We start from the raw sequence: 18,358 nt of genomic DNA, 5'->3' as shown, positions 1-18,358 counted from the left end.
GGTACAAGGACTGCTTAAAGAAATCTCTTGGTGGCTGCCACATTGACCACCGCCACTGGGCTGATCTCGCCTCCAACCGTGCATCTTGGCGCCTCACAGTTCGGTGGGCAGCAACCTCCTTTGAAGAAGACCGCAGAGCCCACCTCACTGACAAAAGACAAAGGCGGAAAAACCCAACACCCAACCCACCAATTTTCCCCTGCAACCGTGTCTGCCTGTCCCACATCGGACTTGTCAGCCACAAACGAGCCTGCAGCAGACATGGACATTACCCCTCCATAAATCTTCATCCGCGAAGCCAAGCCAAAGAAGAAATTACAATGACAATAAATTAAATCTTGAAGGGATGGGGGGAATAGTAGGCGGTTCCATGATCTGATTGGCGGCCCTTGTCCACGAAGGGGGCGTGACCTTGCATTTGATTGACGGATGTTGCGTCCAATGAGGAGAAGGGGGTTGGCGCCGGCGGGTTGTCAGTCCCTTGGAGCGGCGTCGCTTCTGCAGCGGTTCCCCGGGTCGCGATGCCACACTTTGGGGACAACTTCTGGGTAAGTGGGGCAGGGGCCCGGGGAAGTGGGGACGGGGACACGGCTCCCAGCCCCGGGGGGTAGTGGAAGGGGGTCGCAGGCAGCCAGCTCACCTGGCCGAGTTGCGGCCACGACCGAGGGCATCGCGCCGAAGGTGGGCGCGGGGAACTGTGCGCGGTCCTGGGGAAGGAAGACAGGAGTCGGCTCGCCGCCCCCGCCTGGGCCACGCCGGCCGCCCCGGTGTCGAACCGTGCACGGCAGAATGCCGCTGAATGGATGTGTGGGGGGGCTAAGAGGGTGGGTGTGTGTATGTGTGTGGGGGGGGGGGGGGTGCTAGGGTGGTATGTGGGCGGGGGCTAGGAGGGTGGGTGTGTGTGGGGGGCTAAGGGGGGGCAGGAGGGTGGGTGTGGGGGGTGGGTGGCTAGGGCGAAGGAGGTGTGTGGGGGGCTTGAGCGAGGGAGGCGTGTTGGGGTCTTGGGCGAGGGAGATGTTGGGGGGCTTGGGTGTTACGTGGGGGCTAGGGTGGTATGTGGGGGCGGCCAGGAGAGTGGGTGTGTGGGGGGGGCTAGGGCGAGGGAGGTGTGTGGGGGGGGGCTAGGGCGAGGGAGATGTGGGGGGGCTAGGGTGGAATGTGGGATAGGCGAGGTGGGTGTGTGGGTTGGGGGGGCCAGGAGGGCATGTGTAGGGGGGGGGTGCTGGGTGGTGTGTGGGTGGGGCTAGGGCCTGTGTTGTATGGGGGGCTAGGGGGCATGTGTGTGGGGTGAGCTAGTGGGTGGGGCCTGGGGGGTGGGGGGAATGTGTGGGGCTAGGTGTGCATGTCTCCCAAAGTGTGTGTGTGTGACTGTCTATCCTTTGTGTGTTCCTTTTTTTAGTATGTCGTGTACTGGATAACTCGATTTTTGTGTTTTTTTTTGCAATGAACATTGTGGATAAAGGTGTTTTAAAAAATCTTGGTTACCTGCATCTCACCTTTTGTCCATTTATTGCAAGAAGGAAGGGGGGGGGGGTGAGAAAATGAATAAATATTTATGCCTAGTAGTGCTTTTCACAACCTAAACACATCCATTACAGGCAGTGTAAATGTTTGAAATGTCACAGCTTTATTGTAGGATGTCTGCAGGTACTTAGAACAATAATCTGATGGTGAGCAGCTCACCTTGCTCTGAAGGTTGGGTTGAGGGGTAAATATTGACCAGGACCCAGGATTATCTCTTCTGCCTTTAAAAAAATAGTAGTTGTGGAACATTTGGGTCCATCTGAGAAAGGAAATGGGGCATCTGTTTAACATCTCATGCAAAAGACTGCGCTGCTAATGCTGTGCTCCCTTAGTTCTGGACTGTATTCAAGAGGAGCCATAGGAGACTTGTGTCAAACACTGAGCAGTCTCAAAAACCGGAGAAAGTGCCTGTTCACCTGAGAGTGAAACAAGAAAGTCAGCAGAAAATGTGATCGGAGGAAGTGTCAAAAGGGCTTGAGAAACTCATCAGGTCCCAGAGTGTCCAGAAGAGGGAAAGATATATAACACACATTTTGGGCCTGAGCCAAAAAAAGTAGATTGGTACCTGAATAAAAAGGTTGGGGGGGAAGGAGGAAAGATGGAACAGGTGGAGGGGCAGAGGCCAACAGGCAAGAGGCCATAGCTGGAGACATGATTAGGAGAGAAAAGCTGAGAATTGATCTTGGGAGGGCTTTACGTCTGAATGCAAAGGTGGAGGAAAGAAGATCGGGATAGGAAAAGAGAAGGAGATAAGGAGTAGAAACCTAGAGGAAAGGAGAAGCAAGGATAGGAGTGAGAGAAAAGGGTAACAGAAACTGGACAAATCATTGTTAATGTCATCCTGTGGGAGGATTCCCAGGCTGATTACAAAGTGTTGTGCCTCCAATTTGCGGGTGGTGTCAGTAGGGAAATGCACGTGGACAGACCTGTCAGAATGGGAATGGGGCAAGGAATTGAAATGGGTTGCCACTGGGAGATGCCTGCTCTTGCAGCTGGCAGAGAGAAGGTAATCAACGAAGCGATCTCCCAGTCTCTCTGATGTGGAGGAGGCCACAATGGGAGTAGTAGATGACCACTGGAGATTCACAAGTGAAGGGTTGCTTCTCTTGGAAGGGCTGTTTGTGACCCCAAGTGGTGGTGAGCATGACAGTTGGTGAAGGGATGAGTTGTTGAGGGTGCAACAGAGGGAGAAGTCCCTGCAGAAGGTTGAGAGGGGAAGATGTGTCTGGTGGTGGGATCACGTGGAAGATGGAGGATTAAATGTTGGACACAGAAACTGGTGGGGTGGTAGGTGAGGACAGGGGAATCCTGCCCTCGTTGCATCTGGAGACAGAGGGGTCTGGGCAGATATGCAGGAAGTGGAGGATATTCAGGAGAGGGCCTAGTTAATGGTAGTGGAGGGGAAGCCACGTTTTTTGAAGGAGGACGACGACATCTTGAGTCCGAGTATCTGTTCCTCCCTCAATTAGATTATAGCTGATCTGCATCATTCATCTATCTACTTGCATTGAGTCCTTAAAGCCATCATCTTTGGTGAATGGCTATTAGGAGAGGCATTACCCTCTCCTTACACTTGTGACTGTGTGCGTCAGTAGTGTATAGAATTACCTTATGTCACTACAATACATTGGAACAATAGCAGCAGACATCAAACGAGTTACATGATTCTCATTCGGTGCTATCTGGTTATGTTGCTATTAGTTTGTATTCCCCTGAGTTTAGAAGAATGAGAGGTGATCTAATTTTGTGATGTTTTAGATTGATTAGGATTTGATACAGAAATGTTTTCATTGGTGGGAAAGATTTTGAAAGGAGATGAAACCTTAAAATGTGCCAGGCCATTCAGTAAGCACATCCTTGCACAGAGAGGAGTAGAATTCTGAAATTCACTCTCCAAAACAGTTGCAGTTGCTGTGTGGAGTTTTTTCTTGGATTAAGCTTTCTGAAAGTATTATTACAGGACCAAAGTGGTTGTAATTAAGGTCAATCTGAAAGCTAGCAACAATAATGTATTTATTGTCATATACAATGTACATATGTATGGAAATTCTTGCTGCATCTGACAGATACTTCATGGAAAAAGATCACTGGCTCAAGTTGCTGGCTAACCTTCTGTAAACTTGGGTAGATGATCCACTGCTTAGAAATTAAATCACAGGGACCTCTTTTAACAGTACTGCTCAGGCAGCTGACCTGGGTGATATATCAGTGTAAAGGTGGGTCATTAATACAAAATCTGCTTGGGGGCTGCCCTCTGTAACCTGTCATACCCTCTCAATCTGAGCTGTCATACTCCAGGCAAGAGTGGAAAATCTCATGAAATGGTGCGAGAGTTACAACCCGAGTCTCAACATGGACAAGTCGAAGGAAATGATCATGGACTTCATGAGGATCAGGAATGACAACCTTTTACTACACATCAAAAACTCTGTAATAGAGAGAGTGGAGAGCACCAAGTCCCTTAGAGTTCACTTAACCAGTGACCTGTCATGGACACTCAACATCTCACTTCTGGGGGTGGTGGGGGGGGGAGATCAGTGCCCATTTCATGCTATAACTGAGGTTTAATCTCAATTCCTCTTGCGTTTTCCAACAACAATGCAAAGCCCATAACTGCATGCAGCACGTGGGGTTAGGAGATGTTATGCAGCTGACATTGTCCAAGGGTCATTACGTGGCCTCACTGAGAACTTCTGGCTTGTAAACCAGGGTTATTTACTGTTATAAGTGTTCCCATCTTCCATCACTGGCACAGTATTTTCCATTTCCATAATGCCTTTAATTTACTCACTAAAGCTACTCCAACAGCACCTACAAAAAGCCCATAAGGACAAGGTCAGCAGGCACATGGGAAGCTACCACTGTAAGTTGCATGGTAAATCACTCACCACACTAATTTGGAACACTGTTTCTTCATAGCTGTTGGATTTAATTCTGGAATTCCTTCCTTTGAAATATTGAAGAACAATAGAGCTCCAGACTTCTCAGGAAGTGCAATTATTGTTGCATCTTCTTGACAAGTGAGATGTTGAGTGTCCATGACAGGTCACTGGTTAAGTGAACTCTAAGGGACTTGGTACTCTCCACTCTCTCTATTACAGAGTTTTTGATGTGTAGTAGAAGGTTGTCATTCCTGATCCTCATGAAGTCCATGATCATTTCCTTCGACTTGTCCATGTTGAGACTCGGGTTGTAACTCTCGCACCATTTCATGAGATTTTCCACTCTTGCCTGGAGTATGTCTCATCGTTGTTGCTGATGGGGCCAACGAATGTTGTATCATCTCCAAACTTGATGACACTGTTGGAGCAGGATCTAGATCCTGAGACCACAAATGGAAAGGGTCTGTCCTTCTCTTTCCCTCCTCATCTCTCCCTAGCTCCCCTGATCAATCTTTCTCAGTGCTTTGTGCCCAAGGAGCAGGAAATTGAGGTTTTTGCTTGGTTACTACTCAGTGGCCTCGTACTCTTCATCCACCCCAATCCATGTGTGTGCGGGATCACAGCAATTTGCTCAGCTGTGGCAGAATTGCCATCCTCCTGGATGCAGGAGTTTGATTTTTCTCATCTGAACAGGGATTGGCATAGCACCTGAAGAGAGAAATGCGGGATCCTGTAGGAGAAAGGTAGTGGGAAACAACGGGTTTGTAAGTTACAAAAATGTCCTGGGCACTTGACAGAAACATCCATTGACAAAGTTAAGTGGAAATTTTTGAATGTGGGCACTGAAATGTAAACACCTAGGGAGTGGTGGACACACTCTTGAAGTGAAAGGGGAATCCTGAAGAAACAAAAAGATTGTGAGCTTTCTAAATGGATTCATAAAACACTTGCAAAACATGAAAATCTGGAGGGCCATGGTTGAAGTGAAAAAACAAAGCTGGAAAAACTCCACTTTATATAGCAAAGGTAAAATACATAATCGACATTTTAGGCTATAGCTCTTCATTAAGATAAAACATTAATTAGGTTTCGGGTGGAGTGTCCAGTTTAGGCCCCGCAACAGGAATGATGTCAATTTCTTGAAGACTTGGAGGAAATTTTTCTGGAGGATCCCAGGAATGAGGAACATTAGTAATGAGAAATGGCAATAGAAGCAGATTTCATAGGACCATGCAAAAGGAATGATCACTCGAGGGGAAATATTTGCAAAGGCTATGGAGGGAAGAACAACGAGAATGGAACAAACCAGGAAAAAAATGTGCTTGGAGAGTTGTCATTGGCTCTATAGCCCAAGGGGCCACCTCCTGAACTGTGAAGTTCAATGGAAAACTGAAGCTGAGCTAGATAAAGAGATGTTTGAGGGACGTTATCAAAATTTGACAGAAAAGAGTTGAATTTCCAAGCCATCTTTCATAACTTTAGCATTCCACAAAATTCTTTCCTGTCAAAGATGCCTTATTGATGTGTAGCCATTGTCAGAATGTAAAGTTTTAGCAACAATTTATGCACATCAAGGTCAATGCTGGTCAGACCACTGGTGGATGCTCCCTTGTTCTTCAGTGTGTTGATAAATATGATGTTATCCACTTTGGCAATGATAGGAAGGCAGATTATTATCGAAATAGGAGGTGCAACATGAGCTAGATGTTATGGTGTATTGGTGATTGAAGGCTAGCATGTAGCTACAGCAGGCAGTGAAGAAAGCAAACAGCTTGATGCCCTTTATTATTTTTATTTAATTTTTTATTTTTCACACTATAAACCATATTGACCAAGATACATACAGACATTTTTCTTCTTAAATATATAGTGTCGTTTTCTCCCCCTTTTCCCCCCTCCCTTCCTTCCCTCCCTCACTCCCTTTCCCACTTATTTAAAGTTCAGAATATAAGATACATTAAACCGGTTAAACAATGTTGTCACTCAATAAAAATAAACAAGAAATTCCACTGAGTCAGTTCTTTTCATTATCTTCTCCTTCTGTCATTTTAGGTGGTGGAAGTCCACGGTAGGATTTCTCTATTGTATTTCATGTATGGCTCCCATATTTGTTCGAATATTGTGATGTTATTTCTTAAATTATATGTTATTTTTTCTAATGGAATACATTTATTCATTTCTATGTACCATTGTTGTATTCTCAAGTTATCTTCTAATTTCCAGGTTAACATAATACATTTTTTGGCTAAGCTAGGGCTATCATAACAAATCTTTTTTGTGCTTCATCCAAATCGAGTCCAAATTCTTTGTTTCTTATATTACTTAGGAGGAAGATCTCTGGGTTTTTTGGTATATTGCTTTTTATGATTTTATTTAATATCTGGTTCAGATCTTCCCAAAATTTTTCCACTTTCTCACATGTCCAAATTGCATGAATTGTTGTTCCCGTTTCCTTTTTACAGCGAAAACATCTGTCTGATACTGTTGGGTCCCATTTATCTAACTTTTGAGGTGTGATGTATAGTCTGTGTATCCAGTTATATTGTATCATGCGTAACCTCATGTTTATTGTATTTCTCATAGTTCCGGAGCATAGCTTCTCCCATGTTTCATTCTTTATCTTTATGTTTAGATCTTGTTCCCATTTTTGTTTAGGTTTACCGTTTGTTTCCTCATTCTCCTTTTCTTGCAGTTTGATGTACATGTTTGTTACAAATTTTTAAATTATCATTGTGTCTGTAATCACATATTCAAAATTGCTTCCTTCTGGTAACCTCAGTTGATGGCTTTTATTGAAGATGTTTTGAATGCAGAAGCAGGGAGGTCTTACTGCAGTTGTTTGGGTCTTACCAAGGCCCTGCCTTGAATATTGTGTGGAGTTTTGAACTCCTAATCTGAGGAAGGACATTCTTGCTGTGATGGTTTAAAAAAAATTCTACTTAAAAAAAAATGTAGACATATAGCATGGTAACAGGCCCTTTTGACCCATGAGCCCATGCCGCCCAATTGACCTACAACCCCGATACGTTTTTTGGAGGGTGGAAGAAACCAGAACCTCCGGGGAAAACCCACACAGACACAGGGAGAATGTACAAACTCTAGACAAGACAGCATGAGATTTGAACCCCTGTCCCGATCACTGGCACTGTAACAGCTTTGTGGTAGGTCTTCATCCAGGTCTTCAGACGGATTCCTGGATGGCAGGACTAGGGTTATAGTAATTGGAATTTAGAAGAAGAGGAGGGGACCTCATTGAGACATTCTGACAGGATTAGACAGGCTAGATGCAGGAAGAATGTTCGTGATGTTGGGGAAGTCTAGGATAAGGTATAAGCCTTTAGAACTGAGATGAAGAGAACTTTTTCTTGGAATTGTGAATTTGTGGAACTTCCTGCCACAGAAAGTTGTTGTGACCAGTTGATCTGATCTCATCAAAGGGGAGCAGGTTGTACCCGGACTGGCTAAAGGGATCGGGGAATGGAGAGAAAGCAGGACACTGATGTTATAATAATAGAGAATGACAGAGCAGGCTCAAGGGGCTGAATGGCTTACTGTGCCTCTTTTAGAAGGTTCTATGTTGTCAGTGTGCCATCTCATGGTGAATGTAGCCCAAATGAGGAAAAGTGGCTCAAACACAATCACAAAGAGTTAAATTATGAGGACTGGTTGTATAAATAAAGTTTGTATGTCCAGGATTTTGGGGTGATCTAACCAATCTTAAAGTGTTATATTTTCAAAAATGTTTGAACAAAAAGGGTCTATTTTCTATGGAAGTGGGGAGGGGTGGCAAAGAAAGGGTCACAAAATTAGGGACAGGCTATTTGGGGCTGATTCAGGAATCACCTGACATTTCACAAATGGCTGTAGCTGTGGGGGGTAATTTAAAATTTGTAAGATTGACCCTATTAGAATTTTTTTACTGGTGGTCAAGAATACTAAAGAAGGGTAAAGGCAGGTAATGGGGAAGGTTAGCTGGAAGCTGCAGACAAAGCTTGGGATAAACTGTCTCCTCCTGATATCATGAATACTCCAAATAAAATCGAATGAACCTTGCAGCCTGAACAATTCAGTGCATTCCTAACTCCAGGCGTAAACCCAACGTGCATGTAATTAATAGGATGGAACTGGAACTGGTGCTACAGTGGTTTAAGGAGCTGTGAATGATTACAGTCACGGCTCCCTATGCACCTGCCCTCATTTCCTTAAATATTCCTGGATAAATTCTGCAGAGTCCTATTCCCTTCGGAATGCTCATAATCATTTGTGGAGATACACGAGCGTATTTTCAAACACAGCTCTGCGAGGTTATGTCAAATTCTTCTTCTTTCCATGTCTGGTAAATTTTCCTGTTTTCTGTTTCTTGCCCCATCCCCTTCTCCCACAGGATTCCACATTTCTCTTTTCAGATGTGATGCCAATCCCTGTTCAGATGACAAAAATCAAAGGCGTGCCTTTCAGGACCACAGTGTGTTCTTGCTAAAGAACAACTTTGCTGAACAGTGGCCATTGTTAAAATGAAGGAAACATGGCAGGAAGATCCCTAAATGCAATGTATAGCACATACCTTCTCACCATCACAGATGTTCTCTTCTAGCCCAGCCAAAGGATTTTCCCTGGTGCTGTCAAATTTGTCCCAATGCTCATTCAGGAGATTTCCAAAATTATTTCTTGAATCGTGTTCATTTCAAACCATTTGAACATCCAGAACACCCTTTAACCAATTGTGTTCAATGTTAGAATATTGTTCCACCCGTGGAGTCGTTAACTGGACGTTGTAGAAGGTGCTTTACTTCAAGATTATTGTCATGTAATTAAAAAAAGATGTGATATTACATAAAATTTCCTTTAGTCTGCCATGAGGCAGACAAAGATTCACTATCAACAAAAATTTCCCAGCGCCCCTTAGAGTCAGAGGAAGTGAAACAAAAGAAAATCTCCTCCCCCAGCGCCTCTGCAATCACACAGCCTTTAGTCTGAGCCATGGCCAACCTGAGGTCCAGATCTGAATCTTTGACACAATCAGGAAACCTCCAGCACCCTCTTGCATTTCGGTTCTGATACCTGGTACACCTTCAGCCAGTCTCCAGTAGACTTAGGAAGGGGAAGTGAGGAGGGGGAGGGGGAGAGGAGGGGGTGAAATGGTCTACCTGTTTTCTGGTGCCATGCGCCAGTCCAGTCCTCTGCTTCCTTGGAGTCTGCAACCCCTCATTGGCACTGCAGATTATAGGCGCCTCCATCTTCTGCCCTGTCTCTGTGGTTGCAGGATTTTAAAATAAATGGCTGTTTAAATCCTGTACAGAGCATCAGTAATTGGACTGGCGGAGCATTGTGACTACACTCCTTGCTCTGTGTGGGTCCACACCAGTAGCAGGGATGCAGTTACAGCAGCTTGGGCAGGTAGCCCACATCTCTGCATCCCAGATATTCTCTTCCAGCTTAGTCGAAGAGTTTTCACTGGTGCTGCCAAATCTGTCTCGATGCTCATTCAGAAGAAAGGATGAGCAAAATTATTTTTTTGAATTGTGTGTTCATTTCAAACTATTGGAGCATCCAGAACGTCCTTGTGCACCTTTGACCAATTGTGTTCAGAGAGTGGTGGCAGAGTGGAATGATCTTCCAAAAGAGATAGTTGCAGCAGGGTCCCTTCAGTCATTTAAGAGAAGGTTGGATGTGTATATGGTTGTGAGGGGGTTGGAAGGTTATGGGCAGAGAGCAGGAGGGGGAAACTAGTGGAGTTGTTCAAGTGAACTGGTGGGGACTCGAAGGGCTGACATGCCTGCTTCCATTCTGTAAACGGTTATTTGGTTGTTCCATCCTGGAATTGTTAACTGGGCATTATAGAAGATAATGCATCTATCTCCTCATTTTCAGAATTTATTGTCATGGAATTTGGTGTTTTGCAGCGGCATCATAGAGCAAACATACATATTACAACCATCTTACAACATCACTATATAAAAAAAATGCACAAAAAATAAAGCAGCGTCTTTGGTTCATTGTTCATTCAGGAATCTGATGGCAGCGGGGAAGAAGCTGTCCTTGTGCCGCAGAGAACTTGTCTTTAGGCTCCTGTACCTTTTCCCTGATGGTAGCAGAGTGAAGAGGGCATGGCCTGGGTTGTGGGGATCTTTGAGGATAGAGACTGCTTTTTTAAGACACCGCCTCATGTAGATGTCATTGATGGAGTGAAGTCTGCATCATAACAAAAGTGTGCATTTTAGTAATACACAAATTTGCTGGAGAAACTCAGCAGGTCATGCATTTTCCATAGGAAACAAAGGGCCTGAGCCCTTGGTCAAAATATGAGCAGAAAGCAGGCAGACACCTTAATAAAATGTTAGGGGGAGGAGGGAAGAAGTGCAGGGGATCACAGGGTAGCAGGCAAGAGGTCATAGGTGAATATGGGTGGGAGGGCAGGGGAGAAAAAAATGGGGGAAGAGGTAGCTCCCTGGCCTTTCCACCCATGACCTCTTGCCTGTTGACCTGTGCTCTTCCCTCCTCCTTCTTTACTTCAGTCTATCTTTTTATCTGGGCACCAATCTCTTTCTGCTCATACTTTTACAAAGAGCTCAGGCCTGAAACGTTGGTTACATCCTTTTGCTTCCTATAGACCAGGGCCCCCAAACTTTTTAGACCATTGACCCCCTTCATGGAGTCCTTGATCCCTCATGGCATTGAAGTCTTCTTTGTTTGTTGAGGGAAGGTGGTTGGGGGGGTGGGGGGTTGACGGGGCTACTCATCCACCATTCCTATCCTCCTTTTCGCTCTCAACATATTAGATGACCAAAGCCAAATTCAACATGACTGCCACCAAGGCCAGCTCCCGCAAGAGGTTGACCACTAACGCCAGCTCTTGCAAGAGGATGGCCACCCCTACCATGGTGTGTTTTTCTGTAGATTAGCCCCTGCTTTTGACCCCAAAAGTTTAATTGAACCCCCCCCCTCCAACCCTTGGAAAGTTCCATTGACCCCCCCCCCCTCTTTCCAGGGGTTGATAGCAACAACTTTGGAGGCCTCTGCTATAGACACTGCATGACCTGCTGAGTTTCTCCAGCTCTTTTGTTGCATTGCACAACAATCACAGTGCCTGCAGACTCCAAGCTTAACATTTGCATTGAGGCCCTATGCATTAACAGACCCATCTCCTTCCTTAATTCTGTCATGAAAATCTTAAACATTGACCACCTCTTCATAGTGATTATAGTGGGATGTGTACCATTTGAAAAGAAATGCATGGTTCTGGCCTAGTCAGCTTTTCGTGGGTTTGTACGGTTTCACTTGCCTGATGATAATTGTGGCAGGAGGGGTCCAGTAAATGCACAGCACATTGTTGTAAAGGGCAGCCAATATCTGGGCTGTTAACTCTAGTGTTCTGATTTGTTAGAACCCACCCCTATCATGATCCAGCTTCAATAAGCAGCCATTGACCTGTGTCAATGGAAATTACTTGTAGTTAACAAGGCCCAGGACTATCAGCAAAACTGTTAAGAGATCTCCAACAGTACTATAATCAGAATTTATTGTCATGAACAAGTCACGAAATTTGTTGTTTTGTGACAGTATCACACAGTGCAAACATTTATATAAACTACCTTACAAACTAAATAAAAATAGTGCAAGAAAAAATAAAAAGTCAAATTAAGGCAGTGTCTGTGGTTCATTGATCATTCAGGAATCTGATGGCAGTGGGAAAGAAGCTGGCCTTGTGCCGCTGAGAGCTCGTCTTTCAGGCTTCTGTATCTTTTACCCAATGCTAGCAGAGTGAAGAGGGCATGGCCTGGGTAGTGGGGGTCCTTGAGGATAGAGGTTGCTCTCTTAAGACACCGCCTCTTGTAGATGTCCTCAGTGGAGTGAAGTCTGGTGCCCATTATGTCGCAGGCCAAGTTAACAACCCTCAAGTTTTTTCTTGTCCAGGATGTTGGTACCCCCATACCAGACAGTGATACAAACAGTTAGAATGTTCTCCACGGTACACCTGAAGAAGTTTAAGAGCCTTCCATGACATGTCGCAACTCCTCAAACTCTTCACAAAGAATAGCAGCTAGCAAGCCTTCTTAAAGATTGCATTGACATAGAGGCTCCAAGACAGATCCACAGAGATGTTGACATCCACAAATTTGAAATTCTTAACCCTCTCCACTGCTGACCCCTCAATGTCTGGTTCATGCTCTCCTGGTTTCTCCCCCTCTTGAAGTCAAACATCTCCTTGGTTTTGCTAACGTTGAGTGCAAGCAAATGAGCCCAGTGTCTGGAGTCCTCAGAAGTCTAGAACTTAAACATAAGATGTCTACAGTTCCTTTCCCAACAGTCTGAGAGTGTGGCAGTTCTCTCCCCATGGCTTACTATGGGGAAACCAGCAAGAGCAACTTGTGCGTTAAGTATGACACAGGTGAATTTCCATTGATTTCAATAGAGGAGAGTGGCTGTAAGGAACCAAGATAAGAGATTTTTAAAAATACAATTAAAAATGTTAAACTTGTTTATTCCATATCAGTAAATGTATACCAAATCAGTAGGTATAAGCCTTGCTTTGCAATTGTTTAATGAGATCTTTACACATTATTCCACTTCCTGTAATAGCCTTTCTCTCGATATAAACATAAAAAGGGAACTGTGTTGACTTGAACTGATAGATGTGGAGCACCTGAACTTTACTGGCTGTAGCGGGTTTTTTTTCAGAGAGTTGATAGGAATAGCTAATTTATCTAAACTAAAATAGTTCTGAAAAGCTATTTATTGAATTATTTCTGGGGCCTTTTAATTCTAAACGTTCACTAGTGATGTGAATTGTATTGAAGGATTAAGCTTCTTATCTGAATCTGTTGAGTTTTGGTTCTGAGGTTTATTTATGGGGATGGCTGGTGGTTAGCAGTTACTGCACTAACATGATTAGCTGCTCAGAAAGTGGAAGAAGGCAATTGTTTGGTACATAATCACGCATTTCACCTGTTAAGATCTTCCACATCCTGTTCATAGTTTCTTTCTCCTCTGAAACTAACCACTCGTCTTGGCTGGCAGGAGTTGCCTGTTGTAGTTGGAGTGCACTGAGCCTGAGGTTTTTAAAATTTTCAACTCTAACCTCTATATTCCCACCTGTCTTTCATTAAGGTTTTACTGTGTTAAAGGCTCAGATGATATATGAACATTAATGCTGATGCCCAGATGTGATGTTGACCAGGGCCTTTGGGGAAAGACAAAATTGAATAATCTTTTAGACAACAAATAACCCTCCAGGGAACAGAGCCATACATAAAATCACAGGAAGCAATTTGACCCATTATATTAATATCTGTTCCATGGATTAGTCCTGCTCCCTGATTTTTCTCCACAGCCCTGCCAATCTTTTCAGTTTATCCATTACTGCATCTGCTTCCTTTGTCCTTTTACCCAGTGAATACTCAATTATTTCTTGTGTTTATTTCTTTTTAAAGAATGCACAACTGTTATATTTGCTAGATATTTTAAATGTAATTCTCATGGGTTAAAAAGAAGTGTTTGAATTTGTAGCATAGGACACCATCCTTTTAGCTTGATAAATCAAGTCCATCAAGGAGGTGAGAGCAGCAGGGAGAGAAATGCCAGTCACCGAAGACATGGTGGCCAGTGGTGGTGAGATGCAAACTGAGGATAAAAGTTGGAATTGGAGGAGTGCAGGGGAGTTGAAGAAGGTCACAGATGTGGGAAAAGGTGTCCTGAGGGCCCAGTAATAATCAGGAAATGTAAAACCACTTTGAAGTGAAAAACATAGTGCCCACAGAGAGGTTCCTCTTTGAACAGAGGAAGAAGAAACCAATTTAGCCTGTCCAGCTATTCCCTAATCAATTCAAGTTTATTGTTATCTGGTTGCTCAAGTACAAACCAATGAATCTGTGTTCTTCAGTCTTTGATGCAAAGCACACAGACATGCAACCAGACATATATCACATACAGACAAATAACATATGGAGTATATGTGTGTGTGTGTGTGTGTGTGTGTGTGTGTGTGTATAAATAAATAAATATGGTTTTGCAAATATGAGAGCCTCGGATGGTCAGTGTGAGCATTTTCTTTGGACGTTCAGCTTTCTCACTGCCCGAGGGAAGAAGCTATTCCTCAGTCTGGTGGTGCTGGTTCTGATACCCCTGTTTCTCTTTCCCAATGGGAGCAGCTGAAAGATGCTATATGCAGGGTGGAAAGGGTCCTCATTGATTTTGCACATCCTTTTCATTCAATGATCTTAGGAGCTCATGTCGATGGTGGGGAGGGAGACTCCAGTGATCCTCTCTGCCACTCATGGTCTGTGGATTGTCCTCCAATCCATTTCTCTGTACCACACTGATGCAGCCAGCCGTGGGGCTCTTATTTGAGCTCCTGTAGAAGGGTGACATGATGGCGTCGGGTAGCCTTGCCTGCTTCAGTCTTCTCAGGAAGTGTAGTTGCTGTGTGCCTTCCTGACAAGTGAGAAGATGTTGAGTGTCCACGTTAGGTCATTAGTTAAGTGAACTCCAAGGAATTTGGTGCTCTCCATCCTCTCTCCAACAGAGTTGTTGATGTGTAGTGAAGGATAATTGTTCCTGGTCCTCCTGAAGTCCACGATCATCTCCTTTGTCTTGTCCACATTGAGACTCTGGTTGTTATTCTCGCACCAGTTCGCAAGATTTTCCACCGCTTCTCTGTAGTGCGACTCATCATTGTTGCTGATGTGGCCCAACTACTGTTGTGTCATCAGCCAACTTGATGACCCAGTTGGAGCTGGATTTGGCGCTGCAGTCATGGGTTAGTAGCAGGAGTGGGCTGATCACACAACCACGAGGTGCACCAGTGCTCAGCAAGACGATGCTCAATGTTCTGATACAGACCTACACAGACTGTGGTTTTCCCATTCAGAAGTTCAGAATCCAGTAACAGAGTGGGGTGTTGAGTCCCAGTGAGGGTAGCTTCTCTACCAACTTCTGGGGAATAGTCATATTAAATGCTGAGCTGAAGTTGAAAAGCAGCCTGGCGTATGAGGCATTGATATACAGGTGGGTCAGGGCAGTGAAGCAATAAGGCTATAATAACATCTGTGGAATGGTTTCTTCTATTGGTGAATTGAAATGGATCCAGCATTTCTGGGAGGTGTGATTTGATGTGTTCCATCACCAGACGCTTGAAACGTTCCATAATGGTGGAGGTCAATGTCAAATGGTAGTTATTGAGGTCTGTTATTGTCGCCATCTTGGGTACTGGGATGATGGTGGCTGTCTTGAACCCTGTGGGAATGATGTACTGCTGCAGTGAGGTGTTGAAGGTGTCCATGAAGACCATCATCAATTGGTTTGTGCAGTCATTCTGTACCCAACCAGGCTGACTTCATGGCTGATCCAAATCCTAACCCTGTAAGCTCTGTATGCTCTATACATTTATGCCACAAATCTAGTCCACTTAAGGATTCAGACTCCTCTACTTGATGTGACTTTCAACAGATTAAATGGTATTGGGGCTTATCTAGGGAAACAATATTGAACTTTTAAGCAGCTGAGGGTTTAACTGGGATCTAGTTGGGGAATGGATGGTCATCCTGACTAGAGCTGCTGATCTATGCTAGAGTTCTCCCTTCCTTTCAAGAAACACCAGGGATGTAGCAATAGAGTACAAATCACTATTCCTGGCAGCTTTGTAAGAAGGAAGCAGAGAGAGGATGCCAGGATAAAATACAAAAGTCTACAGACACTGTGATTGAAGTTAAAACACAATGCTGGAGAAACTCAATAGGTCAAACATGTATACTTTATATACCAAAGATAAAGTTACATAGTCAATGTTTCTGGTTTCAGCCGTTCATCAAGGGATGAGCAAAATGTAGGCAAGTGCCTGAAATGGTGGGGGAGGAGCACAGTCCCACAGGCAGGAGGAAATAGATTAGATGTACAAGGGAGGAGGAATGGCTCTGTGAAGGGAGAGGGAATGGGGTGGAGAGCTAGAGGAAAGAAGACAGAGGGATGGAAAGAGAGGGAGAATGGTGAGTAGGCTAGCAGAAACCAGTGAAGTCGAAGTTCACGCCTTCCAGCTGGAGGGTGCCCAGACAGAAAATTGTGTTGCTCCTCCAATTTATGGGTGGTCTTGGTGGAACAGTACATGAAGCCATGGACAGACATGTCAGCATGGGAATGGGCGTGGAATGGAAGTGGTTGGCCACTTCCGTAGGGAGCGGCCCCTACGGAAGGCGGAGAGGAAAGGAAGAGGTGTCATGTTGAAGGAGGTGGAAATTACAGAGGATAATGTGTTGGATGCGAGGGGAATCCTGTGTTTTTATGGTCTTGGGGGAGATTGGGGCAGAGAAGTTGAGTGGGAAATGGAGGAGATGTGGGTGAGGGCTGAATTGATGGTGGTGGAGGGGAAGCCACATTTGTGGAAGAAGGTGGATATTTCAGATGATATGGGCTTGAAGACCTCATCATGGGAAAGCACTGGAGACGGAGAAATTGGGAGAAAAGAATAGAATCCAAGGGATTGGGTATGACAAAGTATAGTCGAGGTAGTTGAGGGAGTTAGTGGGTTTGTAAAATATATCTGTAGAAACCTTGTCTCCTGAGATAGACACAGAGATCAAGAAAGGAGAGAGTGTTGCCAGAGATGGACCAGGTGAATTTGAGATTGGGGTGGAAGTTGGCAGTGAAGTGAATGAAGTTGACGAGCTCATCGCAGGTACATGAGGCAACACTGACGAAGTTGTCAGTATAGCGGAGGAAGAGTTGAGGGGCCTTGCAGCATGGATTGCTTCCACAAAGCCCACAAACAGGCAGGTATAGCGGGGGTCCATGCGGGTACCCTTGGTTTGATTTGGATAAAGTGGGATGAGTCAGGAGTCACGTGATGGAGTAGTGGCCGGACGGTGAACTCCAGAAAAGTCGGAAAAAACAAAGGAAAACACAAAGGCACAAAAATAAAAATTAAGGTAAAGTGAGTATAAAGGTGGAAAGAAGATGGCGACGAAAAAAGAAAAATCAAAACCAACGGTAAGAAGAGAGGAAGAGAAGACAACGGAAGAAGAAGGAGAAGGCCTTACCTGTTCGAAGAGGCCCGCGGTGGAGAGAGAAACCCGCTCCCTCAGGTCGGTAGAAAGTGGACTACAAAAATGGCTCGCTGAGCCGAGTAAAAGTGCGCAACCGCGCATGCGAGAGGAGTCGCGCATGCGTGATGTGCATGCAAAAAAACACACCGACGGGAGGGGTGACCAGCTGGGCAGTCGATCTCCACAGCCAGCAATGACAGCTGCAGAACACCTGCAGCAAGAGGAGAATATAGAAGACAACGAAAACAAGAAAGAAGAGAAGAAAAGGACAACAGATGGCCAACACAGAGGAAGAAGAAGAGGGAGAGGAAGAGTACAGTGAAATAGAAGAAGAAGGGAAAGGCAAGACAAAGGATATACTTTCTCTTATTAAAGAATACATGGAGTCATTTAAAGAATGGCAAGCGCAAGAATTTAATGATTTAAGAAGAAGAATAAACAATACAGAAGAGAAAATGAATAAAATAGATATGACCTTAACAGAAATGGGAAAGAGAATGGACAAGATGGAAGAGCGGGAAGCAGCAGTAGAAATGGAGGTAGAGGACTTAAAAAAGAAATTAGAGGAATCTAATAAAAAAGTTATAGAGACACAAGAACTGTTAGCTCAGAAAATAGATATAATGGAAAATTATAACAGAAGAAATAACATAAAGATAGTGGGCCTTAAGGAAGATGAAGAAGGCAAGAATATGAGAGAGTTTATAAAAGATTGGATCCCCAGGATCCTAGGATGTCCAGAACTACAGCAAGAAATGGAAATAGAAAGGGCACATAGAGCAGTGGCCTTTAAACCACAACCACAACAAAAGCCAAGATCTATTTTAGTAAAATTCCTAAGATATACTACAAGAGAAAAGGTACTGGAGAAGACAATGGAAAAAGTAAGAGAGGGCAGTAAGCCACTGGAGTACAAAG

The 18,358-nt window shown here is 44.5% G+C and overlaps 1 protein-coding gene across 3 annotated transcripts in view; it reads left to right on the top strand.

Annotated features, from left to right (window-relative positions):
• Window positions 1-468: 468 nt before the first annotated feature.
• The window catches only part of LOC138758624 (F-BAR domain only protein 2-like), an 87,105-nt gene continuing 69,215 nt past the window's right edge, over window positions 469-18,358 (top strand). For all 3 annotated transcript variants that reach the window (XM_069927855.1, XM_069927854.1, XM_069927853.1), the window contains exon 1: window positions 469-548. In XM_069927855.1, the coding sequence (XP_069783956.1) occupies window positions 522-548 (27 nt within the window). In that variant the 5' untranslated portion in view covers window positions 469-521. The remainder of the gene's footprint in view (window positions 549-18,358) is intronic.

This window comes from Narcine bancroftii, chromosome 3 (assembly GCF_036971445.1).
Source record: "Narcine bancroftii isolate sNarBan1 chromosome 3, sNarBan1.hap1, whole genome shotgun sequence".
NCBI classification, from domain to species: Eukaryota; Metazoa; Chordata; class Chondrichthyes; order Torpediniformes; family Narcinidae; genus Narcine; species Narcine bancroftii.
This window is presented reverse-complemented; position numbering and strand designations above follow the sequence as displayed.